Source organism: Penicillium maclennaniae, assembly GCF_028827695.1.
Source record: "Penicillium maclennaniae strain IBT 15551 chromosome Unknown utg000004l:1.0-3007600.0:1.0-3009580.0, whole genome shotgun sequence".
In the NCBI taxonomy this organism is placed as follows: Eukaryota; Fungi; Ascomycota; class Eurotiomycetes; order Eurotiales; family Aspergillaceae; genus Penicillium; species Penicillium maclennaniae.
Window position 1 is genome coordinate 451,718 of NW_026623216.1, and position 14,107 is coordinate 465,824.

General features: G+C 50.9%; 7 protein-coding genes across 7 annotated transcripts; 5 read left to right on the plus strand and 2 right to left on the minus strand.

Moving 5' to 3' along the window:
- Positions 1-328: 328 nt before the first annotated feature.
- On the plus strand, positions 329-2,032 carry N7477_004345 (acyl--CoA ligase; the record flags this gene model as incomplete). The annotated part of the gene is made up of 1 exon (XM_056966008.1): positions 329-2,032. The coding sequence occupies one exon, from the start codon at positions 329-331 to the stop codon at positions 2,030-2,032; it is 1,704 nt and encodes a 567-aa protein (XP_056822789.1).
- A 506-nt stretch (positions 2,033-2,538) lies between these two features.
- Positions 2,539-4,256, plus strand: N7477_004346 (uncharacterized protein; the record flags this gene model as incomplete). Its single annotated transcript, XM_056966009.1, has 5 exons — positions 2,539-2,658; positions 2,714-2,734; positions 2,801-2,858; positions 2,919-2,978; positions 3,034-4,256. The coding sequence occupies 5 exons, from the start codon at positions 2,539-2,541 to the stop codon at positions 4,254-4,256; spliced, it is 1,482 nt and encodes a 493-aa protein (XP_056822790.1).
- Positions 4,257-4,772: 516 nt separating this feature from the next.
- Positions 4,773-6,552, plus strand: N7477_004347 (uncharacterized protein; the record flags this gene model as incomplete). The annotated part of the gene is made up of 6 exons (XM_056966010.1): positions 4,773-4,957; positions 5,021-5,190; positions 5,243-5,290; positions 5,341-5,522; positions 5,571-5,912; positions 5,974-6,552. 6 exons carry the CDS (start codon positions 4,773-4,775, stop codon positions 6,550-6,552), a joined length of 1,506 nt encoding a protein of 501 aa, XP_056822791.1.
- A 243-nt stretch (positions 6,553-6,795) lies between these two features.
- On the plus strand, positions 6,796-8,998 carry N7477_004348 (putative homogentisate 1,2-dioxygenase; the record flags this gene model as incomplete). The annotated part of the gene is made up of 8 exons (XM_056966011.1): positions 6,796-6,967; positions 7,253-7,329; positions 7,378-7,400; positions 7,455-7,629; positions 7,681-8,283; positions 8,339-8,501; positions 8,564-8,686; positions 8,748-8,998. The coding sequence occupies 8 exons, from the start codon at positions 6,796-6,798 to the stop codon at positions 8,996-8,998; spliced, it is 1,587 nt and encodes a 528-aa protein (XP_056822792.1).
- A 739-nt stretch (positions 8,999-9,737) lies between these two features.
- Positions 9,738-10,655, plus strand: N7477_004349 (uncharacterized protein; the record flags this gene model as incomplete). Its single annotated transcript, XM_056966012.1, has 1 exon — positions 9,738-10,655. One exon carries the CDS (start codon positions 9,738-9,740, stop codon positions 10,653-10,655), a length of 918 nt encoding a protein of 305 aa, XP_056822793.1.
- A 583-nt stretch (positions 10,656-11,238) lies between these two features.
- On the minus strand, positions 11,239-12,526 carry N7477_004350 (serine/threonine-protein phosphatase; the record flags this gene model as incomplete). Its single annotated transcript, XM_056966013.1, has 7 exons — positions 11,239-11,311; positions 11,361-11,433; positions 11,486-11,590; positions 11,694-12,020; positions 12,076-12,181; positions 12,263-12,304; positions 12,365-12,526. The coding sequence occupies 7 exons, from the start codon at positions 12,524-12,526 to the stop codon at positions 11,239-11,241; spliced, it is 888 nt and encodes a 295-aa protein (XP_056822794.1).
- A 439-nt stretch (positions 12,527-12,965) lies between these two features.
- Positions 12,966-14,068, minus strand: N7477_004351 (proteasome inhibitor PI31 family protein; the record flags this gene model as incomplete). The annotated part of the gene is made up of 2 exons (XM_056966014.1): positions 12,966-13,840; positions 13,894-14,068. 2 exons carry the CDS (start codon positions 14,066-14,068, stop codon positions 12,966-12,968), a joined length of 1,050 nt encoding a protein of 349 aa, XP_056822795.1.
- Positions 14,069-14,107: the final 39 nt, after the last annotated feature.

Here is a 14,107-nt window from a genome sequence, read left to right on the forward strand (position 1 = left end):
GTAGTGATTAGATTAATAATCCGGCCGAGTAAGATGAATTGGACCGAGGGTATCGCGTATCGCCCTCGGGTGAACCGAATTAAAATTCTCTGGTGGGTCCGGGAAGCTCCCCCATCGCCCCCTCAAATACCCAAATCTCTCAAGCTGCAATAGTTGCGCGCCTGCTAGTTTGTGGGTCGGCATGTAATCGCGGTACTCTGTCACTGCTCGCCTTTCTTGATTTCGCGATAGTGCTATGATGATCATCAGCTTTACTTAAACCCATCTGCAATTCACTAAATCCTGAAAATCGGTCTACTTTCACATTTCGAGACGCATAATTCAAACAATGCCGTCCAAGGTCTACCGCTCTCCACTTCCGGATGTCAGCATTGAGTCTGTAGACTTGATTTCATATCTCTTTTCAAATCCCCTTGGCACCCCTCAAGACCGGCCACTGTACATCGATGCGGTCTCTGGAAAACAGTACACCTTTGGTGATGTCTCCCAGCGCACCAAATCTCTCGCAAATGGACTTCGCCAGAGCTTTGGTCTCAAAACAGATGATGTGGTCGCATTATTCAGTCCCAACTCCATCGATTATCCAGTGGTGATGTATTCAGTTATTGGATCTGGTGCCATTTTATCTCCTACAAGCGCAGCCTTGACGTCGTTGGAGCTCAACGCCCAGCTTAAGACAAGTCAGGCTCGGTTCATCATTGCCCACTCATCTTTGCTCGAGACTGCACAAAAGGCTGTGAAGGGGACTTCCGTGGAATATCTCATTATTCTGGATGGCTCCACCCCGATCAATGGCCAGCCTACCTGTGAGCATCTTGCCAGCACCTTCCCACCTGCTGCTCTATCGACGATTTCTTCAGCTGATGCGGCCGAGAAAATTGCATTTATTTGCTTCTCATCCGGTACATCTGGTCCTTCCAAAGGTGTCATCACCACACACCAGAATGTGACATCCAACCTGCAACAATGGCGTGCCCTCAAGACGGAGTCCGGTCATCCTGATGAACCAGTCCAGCGCGAGTCAACGGTTGCATTCCTCCCACTCAGCCACATTTACGGATTGAACCTCTACATGTGCCAATGCCTGCTCTGGGGCACTACCGTCATCGTCATGGCCCGATTCGACCTCGACTTATATCTAAACTGTATCCATAAATACCAACCGGAAGACCTTGCATTAGTACCTCCCGTCGCTCTCATGCTTGTCAAGGACGATCGAGTTTCCAAGTACGACTTGAGTAGTGTGAAGCGCATCATGTCTGCCGCGGCACCCTTGACAAATGAGCTTCGCTGTTCACTTGAAAAGAATTTCAAGGATCTCTATCAAACGGAAGTCTTCTGCACCCAATCGTGGGGGCTCACTGAGACGTCTCCTCTGGCAACTGGAATTCCGACTGGTCGCATGGATAAGCGAGACTCGGGAGTTGGATGCATTGCTCCCAGCATGGAATTCCGCTTTGTTGATCCAGAGACAATGATGGACGTCGGTACAAACCCAGACGGGTCGAGCCAGTCGGGGGAAATCTGGTGTCGCGGACCTAATGTGACTCGAGGCTACTACAATAACGAAGCTGCAACCAAGGGCTCATTCCACATTGACTCCGATGGCACGAGGTGGTTCCGGACAGGAGACATTGGTCAGATCGACAAGGAGGGCTATGTCGCCATCCACGATCGCATCAAGGAGATGATCAAGTACAAGGGTCTCCAGGTGATTCCAAGCGAGCTGGAAGGAAAACTCATCGACCACCCCGACATCGCGGACGCCGCTGTCATTGGTCAGTGGGTTGATGAACAAGCTACCGAGCTTCCCGTTGGATTCGTGGTACTTAGTCGCCAGGCGAAAGAAAAGGATCTCAAGGCCGTGATCGGCGCGATTCATTCATGGCTAAACCCGACGATCGCGAACCACAAGCGACTCCGAGGCGGAATCCATATAGTAGATCAAATCCCCAAGAGCCCGAGCGGAAAAATCCTGCGAAGACAGCTCAAGGAAAATTTGAAGATCACGAAACCGAAAGCGAAGCTGTGATTATTTGGATGTCATTAATTTCACTCATTGATCCCATTCAAACATTTGAATATCACACGGTGCCCGCGGACATAGCCACGTGGACTGTGTCCCACCAGGCGACTTCAAAACTGTATATAGACCGCTTCGAGCGTGAGCCTGCTTTTCAATCAAAGGATCAAATCAAGAATCAAGAAGCACTGGGCAAAATGCGGTCCGATAAGCTCGGTATGCACGAATGCGGTAAAGTGGCGCACGTCTTGGGGCCCGCGGGGCGCGCGGTCGGAGCAGACTCTATTTCCGTTCAATTTATTTGCATGTTCGGTGTCAGAAAGATTCAGAGCGCAACGGAAGTTTATCAATGTCATATCTTGAATTCTACTTTTTTTTTTTTTGTCAAGCTCTGTTGTCCCTCATAGATCCTACGCCAATACCGCATGTTTGCACAGCACATCCCTTACCTGTGAACTTCCCCATGTGACGTGTACCGGGACCCGCTCTGCTTGACTATTGAAAAAAAAAGAACCATGGGCTTGTTGGGTTTCTTCGGATTCCCCGAAAAGGGCGAACCTACGCGGCCGAAGCTTGTTGAGCTTAGGTCTGCCAAATGGTTTATAATGTTCACTGTTTCTTTCGCGGCTTCTACGGTAGGTGTCTATCCTGGTATCTTGCATGGCAGAAAAGTGGCTGACTTGGGAGAAGGATATTTTTTTGTATGGCCTGGTATGATATGATATTTTGAAAGAACTCTGCTTTACCGTTCAATACAAATCTAACGAGCCCTTCTAGATTGTGCCTGTCACACCTACAGCATTGGAGCGGAAAGTCGGTCTGTCACCAGATAAAAGTAGGTCAAGGTCTTTGTTTTTTTGTCTTTGTGCACTGTGACTAAATACAAGGTTTGAAGTCCAAACATGGACCTCAACTCTTCTAGCTTTATACTCGGCGGCATTATTGGCTTTCTCCCGTGAGTAACTATCATACTGTGAGAGATGCGAGCACAACTGACTTCTTTCGATCAGCTGTTGTCGGGTATGTAGCAGACCGCGCCGAATCCCGACGGTGGCCCCTTCTCCTAGGCCTCGTTGCACTAGGGGCTGCCACTGCCCTTCTGTGTATTGGAACTAATATCGGTTTATGGGTCGTCGGTCGTCTTTGCCAGGGCGCTGCCGCAGCGGTTGTCTGGACCGTTGGCATCGCGTTAATGGTTGATACGGTCGGTAAAGAAGGCCTCGGTCAGGCCATTGGATATGTCTCTATGTCATTAAGTGTTGGCACTATTGCTGGACCTCTTTTGGGCGGCGTCCTTTATGAAAATGGAGGATACTATTCTGTATTCGGTCTTGCCTTTGGGTTAATCGGCATTGATATTTTCCTCCGGCTCGTCTTGATTGAGAAGCGACATGCTGCTCCCTGGATATCACCTGAAATGAAGCCTTTGGCCTCTAGCGAGGAGAAGGGCAAAAAAAAGCCGTCCATGGGTTCGATCACGGCATCTCCTGCAATTGTCAACGATGCGACATCCGACACATCTGCGGAAAAGCCAGTGGCACATAGCCCTCTAAGACAGATTGCCAGTCTTTTGAGCTCATATCGGCTGATAGTATCGCTCTGGGGGTACTTCGTCATTTCATTGGTGCTGACTTCCTTCGATAGTGTTCTTCCAATCTTCGTGGAGGAGACATTCGGATGGAAACAGACTGGACAAGGACTCATCTTCATCCCACTCATGGTCCCGCATGTCCTGGATCCGATCACTGGCTTTATCATCGATCGTTATCGCTGGACTCCGCGCTATCTCACGGCGGCGGGATTCCTCTGCGTCGTCCCCGTGGCGACCCTCCTGCGTCTTGTCAAGGAGAACACCATGCATGATAAGATTGTTCTTTGCGCCCTGCTCGCCTTGCTCGGATGCTGTATTTCCATGGTCATGACTCCGATCGTGACGGAAGTATTCAACGCAGTCCAAGAGAAGGAGGACAAATCACCGAATATATTTGGCCGTGGAGGGGCCATGGCTTTGGCTTTTGGCCTTTCCAACATGGGCTTCGCAGCAGGCAGTCTCATCGGCCCATTCTTCGCTGGGTTCATTCGCCAGAATGCTGGCTGGGGCACCATGGGATGGGCAATGGGCCTGGTTGCTGGTGTGTCCGCAATCCCCAATTTGCTGTTCCTTGGTGGATGGATCCTAAGGAAGCCAAAGCCAGCTGCAGCTGGTGATCAGCCAGAGTCAGAGAACTCTTAAAACAAAGTCCTAGATATCTCTTGTTTCTTGCATACATATGTATATAACAAGCTCCCATTCTCATCTCTGCACATGGCTAGAATGTTCCTTCTCACAGTAAAGTCAATAGATCTTCCCTCATTCTTATTTGGTGCAACGAGTGTAGATCGGCCTCGGGGAGGAATCGATGCCTTGCTGCCTGGCCACGGGCGTTTTTACAACCTACAGACACATTTCGACATTCAGCGACGACAATCGCATTGCCCTTCAACACTCGGTATTTCAAATCTTCACTGTGTCTCAAGCCGCTTTTTGGAAATCCTCAAATTGCTTTATCCGCAGCCGAAGCCCCAAGGCTCCCCACAAGTGGGTTCCCCGCAGCCCCACGGCGTCCAAAGTCGAATGTTGCTGCGGACCACGATGGATCTGGGGGTGAGTGCCTCGGGAATTGAAGGCTCGAACAATAGCCGAGAACGACTACCCCAGAGTGTTCCGTATCATCGACTCTAGTACACTGTCTTCACTATCGTGTCACTAATGATGGCACCACCGGAAGTTCACCACGCAACTTTGAATGCGACTTTCAGGGGAATTCAACCGGATGGTCAAGTCCCTGTTCATCAATTCTTGGGAATTAAATATGCAAGTGTTCCTGCGCGGTTTGAGAAATCAGAGCCGGTGAATGATTTGGCGGGGGCTGTTGTTGATGCGACGAAATATGGGTATGACACCGCTACTACTTTCCAGGCGATCTTTCACTTAAGGATTCTGACATGAGCAAACAGCCCGCGATGTCCCCAAATGGAGATAGATGTTCGACATCTACTTCGGATCCCTGAGGATTTCAAAATTGCCCCAGAGCCGGAAGATGAGTTCGAGTGTCTGAATCTTGAGATCACTTGTCCTCCGCTGTCTTCCGTTAAGGAGCCACTTCCAGTTGTCGTCTGGATTCATGGTTTGTTTCTCTATTTGATTAGTAGTACTAAATATCTCATTGTTTTCGACAGGTGGCTCACAGATCGTCACGTTTTGCTCCGCAGCATCGAAGATTTGCGGTGCGTATTGATCCTACACGGTAACTTCATGTATACTGATCCTAGGCTAGATCCCACCAAGCTCGTGTCGGATTCGATCGTAGCTGGAAAACCCATCATATTTGTTTCGGTTAACTATCGTCTCAACATCTTCAGCTTCGGAGATGGCAAGGAGAAAAATCTTGCCCTCAAGGATCAACGACTTGGTATTGAGTGGGTTCGCAAGAATATTTCATCATTCGGTGGTGATCCAGTAAGTTTCCCGAATAATCATTGGTATCTTGTACTAAAAAATACATAGAATAACATCACTCTCACTGGTGAGAGCGCCGGGGCCATCTATACCCATGCGCATCTGATCACAGGCCCTCCTGTCAAAAGGGCTATAATGGCATCGGGTACCCTTTACCTATCATCTCCATTGCCCGTAGAGCGAGGTGATGCGTTGATCAAGACATTGGAAGCAAAAGTGAAAGAGCTTGGGCAACCCTCGCTACGAGAATCTTCCGTTTCAGTGTTGATTCAGGCTCTGAAAGACTGCAAGGTGAATACCATGTGGATGCAAGAAGAACCCGAGCTGGCGGAGTGGGAGAGTAGGCCGGAGCAGGTGGAGGAGGTCATGATCGGCGATGTTGAATATGAGGTATTTCAAGGTCCAAACCCCAGTGATGATTGAAGCTGACCTGACTCCTAATCTGAAACAGTCCGTCATCTGGCGCAACGGTATTGAGGCACTGGACGGCGAAACTATAGGAGCCGCTTTCGAAAGCGATAAAGAATGGGGTAGCAAGCTTCGCAAGATGTACCATGTGATTTCCGATGAGCCTACGGCTGCAAAGCTCGGGGCTTTGGATTTTGTCAACGATACCCGTTACACACTTCCAGTTGAGATCGTCGCGAACAAGCTAGCCGCCGCCAATAAACGCGTTTACAAGTACGTCATTGATCAACCTAACCCCTGGCAACAATCGAGTCGCTCCCATCATGCAGTTGATCTGCTGTTTCTTTTTGAAGGAGTGGATCTTTCATTCAATCCTGCCGCACAGGCAGTAGGAAAAGAGATGCGACAGCGTTGGATCAGGTTCGTCTCGGGAGAAGCGCCTTGGCCTGCAGAGAGCCGGTTCGCATTCGGGCCTTTCGGCGAATGTAAGGAGATCGATGAGAGGCAATTCGCGGCGCGACGAAGAGTCGAGCCCTGCAAAGCGCTCGGAGAAGCGGGAACAGAAGTCTATCTCCCCATCCTCGGTGCACTCACCGCGGGACGAATCAGCCTTCTCAATTGAATGCACAATGTTGTTGTAACATGCAGTTGGATACATAAAACATCTCGTTACAAGCCTCCAGTCTATAAGAGCCATCACTTGTTTCAGCCAAGCAGAGAAGTATAGGCTTAATTATGTATCATCTCCTTGATTCCGTCCAGAGCTCGGCAGTTGCACACTCAACTGAGTCCCGCGACTACTTGTTCAGCGCTGAACAAGCGACCCACCAAAAGCATCTCAAGCCGTCGTTCAAATAGCTAGTGAATGGGGTTGATTGTCGATTTCCTACGCCTCCGCCGTTACTCAGACCTGACTCATGTGGGGTCGCGCACCCACGAATCGACTCGTCTGGTGTGGCCTCCCCACACGCCCACGGTGACGAATCGCGATCCTTGCCCGGGGAGGTCGGCAAAGCAAGTGTATCAACATATGCCGAGTAAGCATATCTCCAGGCTTGATCCTCAGCTGATGAGCTCCGCCATGACGAGACACGGGCCTGTTCTCCACGGTGGTCTCATTTCTTGGACATTCGATGTATACCCTATGGCTCGGTCCGGGGGAAGGCGTAACCCTACTGCCTGAACTGTGCCGAGTATATAGGACTCCTGTCCCGCGTGAAATATTGTCTTGAACATTTTTTGAATATTTTTAAACAATTTAATTGGCTTCTGAGAACGACATGCCTTCAACCAGTGACCTGGCCGACCTTTGGGAATATCAGAAGATATTCCACCGGCCGAGACGCAAAAGGATGGAACGATCCCTTCGTTTGCGACAAGACGCAACGATCCTTATAAAGTATGTGCCAATCCCTCAATCCTGATTTTATAATCTTACGATTTCTAGTATCAAGCTGGTTTTGGCAATGCGTATGTCCCCTGCATCTAGCGATTCAACTGGCTGATGTAGCTCACCAATATTAGCTTCGCCTCAGAAGCGGTGGCTGGTACCCTTCCACAAGGCCAGAACAGTCCCCGCAATGTTCGATTTGGGCTATACGCCGAGCAATTGACCGCGACTGCATTCGTGGCGCCACGACATGCCAACAAGAAGGCTTGGCTTTATCGTGCTCGCCCGGCCGTCGCTCACCAGGGATTCGTATGTGCTGAAGATGGACTTTGTGTAGTTCGGTACTAAACATCCATGTAGACCGAAATGCCCGACAACAAGGATACCGAATCGAACTTTCTTCCAATGAATCCACGCATTCATGTCTCGCCGACTCAGCTGGCCTGGCACCCCTTCGATATCCCCACCAGCGGTGAGGTCGACTTTGTCCAGGGATTGAAGACTATCGCGGGTTCAGGCGAGCCCACGCTGCGCGAGGGGCTGGCCACTCACGTCTACGCAGCCAACGCCAGCATGAAGAAGAAGGCCTTTGTCAACTCGGACGGCGAATTCCTGATTGTTCCACAACAGGGAGCACTAGACATTCAAACCGAGTTCGGACCTCTCTTCGTGCAACCCGGTGAGATTGTAGTGATACAGCGAGGCCTGCGTTTCCGCGTGGAACTTCCTGACGGGCCGTCGCGTGGCTATATTCTCGAGGTCTGGGGTACCTGCTTCGAGCTGCCCGAATTGGGACCCCTGGGCGCCAATGGACTGGCTAATGCACGAGACTTTTTGTGTCCCGAGGCTCGTTACGAGATTGCCCAAGAGCCCTGGGAGATTGTGTATAAGCTTGCAGGCAAGTTCTTCAACAGCAAACAGAACCACAGCCCATTCGATGTTGTGGCCTGGCACGGGAACTATGTATGGATTCTCTCCCTCATCTAAGCGTGGGACAAGATCTCAGCTGACTTTCCAGGTCCCTTATAAATATGATTTGACGAAGTTTGTCAATGTCGGCTCGATCTCCGTGGATCATATCGACCCAAGTATTTTCTGTGTGCTGACAGCCAAATCACGGGATTTGACCGCACCCCTGGCCGATCTACTTATCTTTTCCCCTAGATGGGATGTTGCTTCTCGTAGGTCTTTCCATTCCCCCGAGAACGAGGAATACCAGCTTGTATTTTCTAATTCCATTCAGACACCTATCGGCCCCCATACTACCATCGCAATGTAGCCTCCGAATTGATGGGTCTGATTTACGGAGATTATGGCGGTCGAAGTGACGCATTCAAGCCGGGAAGCGTATCGTTCGAATGCGGAAGTATGTGTACCTTACCTTACCCTCCCTGGTTTTTCAAGTCGAACCCCGCTAATCGCGATAGTGGTTCCCCACGGCGTTGCATATGAGGAATTCAAAGCGGCGTGCGAGGACGCACCACCGGTGATGCAAATCTCCGAGTCCTCGATTGCTTTCATGTTTGAATCCTGTCGGCCATTTACGATTACGGATTACGCGTGGAATAGCGACAAGAGGCATGAACATGAGCCTAAGATGTGGGACAGTCTGGTGGATAACTTCGCGAAGCATGCCAAGGAGGTCGAGGAAATCCTGGCCAAGACCAAGAATCTCTGATCCTAGGACACTACGCCCGATGTGCTGACTCTGGCCCCCCTTTGGCTGAATTGGGCCTGTTTGGCGCCCTTGACGATAATCGCGATTCTAGATCCTCCGCACATTCCAAACCGTCCTTGCAGTGAGCTCACTGTTTTGGTGATGAAGTCTCACCTGAAGCTGAATAGTGGTTCCATCATCCCTTCACTTTTTCCTTTTATGTATAGAATGTAATTAAAATAAGAGACTGAAGTTGACCACGATAACCTCACAATGCCCCAAAACCGACGATCCCAGATCACGGGGAGTCGGCCTTCTCGGCCCCCGTCCATTAAAGTCCGGAGCGCGACAAACCCCGACTCCGACCTCGACTTGTTGACGATAGGCGCTTGAAGATTGGGTTCGCTAATATTAACACAGGTTAAGCAAGGTTCCCATCGCTATGCGCCGTCACCCCTGTCTCGATCGATCGGCTCGGGCCATTTACATCGGCGCTGTTTACTGCCGAAGCCAAGGAAACAAGGCCGTGCAGCGAGCCCTAGGCTTATATAGTCGTTTGCTTTAGCTTCCAGTCCGAGAACTCGATTTTTTCGATTCCTTGCATACCAAGCCATTATTTGACATTCACCGGAGACTCGTGCCTGCCCTACACATAGCGCCTAGCTCCATCTATACGTACACAATCTCCTATCACAGCATTACCCCACACTCCTATTGGAACACTCATCACAAGCGTGGAATTGAAGTTATTGAGCAACAAATGGGAGGTCCATACGCCCCTACAACCGCCGCACTGGGCGGTCGTCCAACCAAGGACCTCGATGTCCCCATCTGCGCCGTCTTCCTTGTCCTCTTCGCCGCCGCCGCCGCCGGCCACATGAGAATCTTCCAACGCAACAGGAAACGAGGCCACAAGTTCATCCCTTCAGCTGCGACTTTTGGTTTCTGCATGTCCCGCATAATCGCAAATGTAATTCGCATCGTCTGGGCCTGCTACCCAACCAACATCTCGCTCGCGATCGCCGCTCAGATCTTCGTCGCGGCAGGCGTACTCCTTCTATTCGTGCTCAACCTGATCTATGCGCAGCGGATGCTCCGTGCGGCATTCCCTGCATTCGGCTGGTCTCGGTCGTTGTCATGGTTATTCAAATTTCTCTACGTGATCGTGGTCATCTCCATCATCATGGTGATCACGGTCGTGATTCAAAGCATGTACACGCTCAACGCCAACACGCACCGTATTGATCGCGATATCCAGCTCTACGGATCAACCTACTTCGCTATCGTCTCGTTCCTGCCTATTCCCATCGTCATGGCCATTCTCATCCTCACCCGCTTCCGGTCCGTCGAGCACCCCGGTGCCGGATCATGGCATACTCGGGCCTTCATCATCTTACTTGCGGGTTGTCTCCTTTGTCTCGGGGCTTCGTTCCGCGCAGGCACCACCTGGATGAAGCCTCGTCCGGTCACGGATCCAGCATGGTACCAGTCCAAGGCGTGTTTCTATATCTTCAACTTTGCGATTGACTGGACCGTTGTCATGATCTTTTTGGTTTCACGGAAGGACAAGCGCATGTGGGTTCCGGATGGAAGTAGCAAAGTACGACACTACCGTATTGGGGAGATTGACGAGAGGGAAAGAGCGAGGCAGAAGCCTCTCCTGAGCCGAACCATATAATTGTTTCTGCGTGGAATCAGCAGGAGAAGGAACGCGAGGCGCTTGCATAATGTCATGTGCTTTCCTCTTTGAGCTTGACTGATGCTATCCAAAATGTTTATATAATTTAATTAATAGTACATGACGTTATTAGAGCGGAGTTGGAAGACTGTATATATACTCTGGGCATTATTTACATCATCCTTATGGATTTACTTTCCTAGCAATGGGATTTGGACTTCATTACTTGCTTTCCTTGTGACTGAATCATGATTATAATGGATTAAACTTGTACCCTGCAGAGCAATGGGCTTTGGCTCGAGGATCCCAAACCAACTACCGACCCAGATACGTGCAGCACGCTAACTACACTAATTACACCGTCTGCTGTTCAAAGTCGGGCAAGCATCCGATTCAGCAGCTTGGAATCGAGCAGTCCTTGTAACATGTAATTGGAAGTCTCGCGGGTCTTTTTATTTTCATGATTGGTATCAACAGCCGGCCAGGCACCGAACCATACAGAATTAAGCGGACAAAAGCCCCGATCGTATGCCACCTACCTCCGCTAGCCCAGGAGCCTTCTGCGAGACAATAATGAAATCTATCACAGGAAGTAGTCGGGTGTGCGCCTCGATACCATAGGTTCTCCTGCTCTGGGGCAAGGGTCAAATTGTAGACTAAGGCAGGTCAGCATGGATCAGCAAAATCATTGAGTCATATACTCACAATGTGTACTTCAAATGCTCGTCAATCTCCATAATGGCGGCCTGGTTGCCGCAGCGATAACAGTAATTAGGCGCTAAATCGGTTAGTCGATATCCACACAATGCAAACATAGAGAGAAGGCGTACCTGAGAAGATGGTCACCACGTTACGGTCCTGTGACCAGTTATATCCCTCCATCACCAGCTGGTGCGCCCGAGCAACCAGAGTCAAGCCGTTGTTGTGGTTGAACGCTTCCGAAATGTCCTGACCAAATGTGTACCCCGCACCGCGAGGAGAAATTCCCCAGCCGCAGCGATCATCGGGATCACTCCAAAAGGAGATCGCACATGGGACCCTCGTGCGGGACTTCTTGAATGCGGTCCAGGGATCGGATGTTGTCGAGGGTATCGATGGACGGGCTCAGCCCACCGTGCAGACAGAAGATCTGATTTTCAATGAGAGCAGTGAGAGGGAGGTAGTCGAAGAGGTCGGTGAAGTATTTCCACACATTGGCGTTGCCGTATTTGCGCAGACACTCGTCGTAAAAGCCGTACACTTGGGTGATCTGGCGGGATTCGTGGTTGCCACGAAGGATGGTAATACGCTGGGGGTAACGAATCTTCAAACAGACCAAAAGGGTCACGGTCTCGACGGAGTAGTAGCCTCGATCGACATAGTCACCTGGATGATGTCGAGGTCAGTTGTGGGTCTAGTCCGGTCCACCAAACAAACATACCCATGAAGAGATAGTTTGTATCAGGGTTAGGGCCGCCGATGCGGAAGAGCTCCATTAGATCGTGAAACTGGCCGTGTATATCACCGCAAACCGTCACCGGGCATTTCTGTATTTTGATCGTCAGTTGATTGAGGTCGTGTCTCGATGCTCCCGCCAAGTCCGACCGGCAAGGAGAATCATCACATACCACTGGCTGAACATTCGATTCCTCTTGCAATACCTCTCGTGCCTAAAATGCAAGAAATCATCAATTCAGATCCTGCAGGGGCGATCCAGCAAGAAAACCCACCCGATCGCAAAGTCGCCGCACGTCCTCCTCCGCTAATTGCTTGCACGTCATCAAACTCTCGATCCAGCCATCCAAGGTGGGTATGGAGCCGGGGTCGCTTGTGGGCGAGAGGTGATGCGGCTCGGGTGACCGCGCAGTATCGATTTCCATATTGTTGTCCATTGTGGGCACAGCTGGCTGGGAACAGGGGAGGAGGGGCCAGCTGGGGAGGGGGGAGGGGCGGTCTCGTGAGAAACGAACAACCAGGTTATGTAGGGTAATCGAGGAATCAAAGGAGAGATAAGTGGAAAGACGTCAGAACAGACAGCAGTCACAACTTTCCCAACTTGACTCTAGGGATGAGCGGCTGGGGTGGGAGGGGAACAGGGGGAGAAAGAGATGGGAGATGCGGGAAGATCAAGTTTGGAGGTGAGTTTGCGCCACACTTGAGCCACACCGCCATCCTCGACGTATACTTCCTCTAATATAGTTGTATTATGTCTTCGTTGGTAACAATCCAAGTTTGTAATTTACACACTGTACAATTTCATTTCTCGCGTTTCATTATAGCAGGTCATCTCTTCGTACAATCAGGGACTACGTCCCATCTTTGGCTGACAGCTCAGATAATATCGCCGCCGAACCCACCTCCAAAGCCTCCACCCGGACCTCGACCAAACGGTCCTCGATTACCGCCCGTCGGTGGCTGTCCTGGCCAAGGAGGATCGTATCTGGCTCCAGGTGGTGCACGGGGGTCATAACCACCCACTCCACCAGATCCCCCAAAAAGAGGATCGTCGAACGTCGGATGCATGCCACCACCACCTCTGAAGCCAGGACCCATGGTGCCCCGGAGCGGATCATCGGGTCCAAGGCCCGCGGGATACAGATCACGGTCTCCAATATTGTATGGGCTTCTTCCGCCAGGGAAGCCAGGAGGGTATCCTCTCGGGGGGCGATTTATTTCGTACTCATCTTCGAATCCTGGCGGGGCAAAGTCACCAGGTGGGTCGGGTCGACGAGGAGCGGCAGCCAAAGGATCATCGAATGGGTATGGACGAGCAGGTTGGGGAGGGGAGTCATCTCGGAGGCGATCGCGGAGCCGACTAGTTTCCGCTTGTTCTCTAGGTGCTCGAGCTGGATCCTCATAGCCTTCCTTGTGCAAGCCGGGAGCTAGTTTCTGGATCACATTAATCTTGAAAAGCCCGATGAGATCGCTCAGTCGAGCCGGAGAGATGAAAACCTCGCGTAGGGCATCTGTGAGCTTGTCCGTGGGCTGCAATGGGAGAGAAGATCCGGAGATGTAATCTTTGGTAGGAAGATCGAAGGAGCTGGTGCGATCGTCGCCCAAAGCCAGTGCAAATACCACCGCATTATTACCAAGTCGGCTCACTTTGAGCAAGTACTGCATGGAGGACTGTGCGTGTGCGTAGCGAAAGGCAAAGGTATCATTAGCGTTCCATTCTGCGGGGAGGGTGGGACTCTCTGTTGATGATTCTGAAAAGGTTAGCGATGAGCAGGTATTAGCAGGATAGGGAAAGAAAGCGAACGTAGACTATGATCCTCTCCAAGCCCCACTAATCTGAAGTCCACTGCTGCCATGCAGGCATGACCGATTAGTGCGATAGCTTCAGCGGGTTTATGGAGACTCGGCTGCCCGTCACCGAGAGCTTTGGCTGCCAGACCGAGGATGCGATCCGGGCCCAAGACGTCTGTGTTTGACATGTTGCAAGATATGAGGATGGACCTCAGATGCACTCCAAG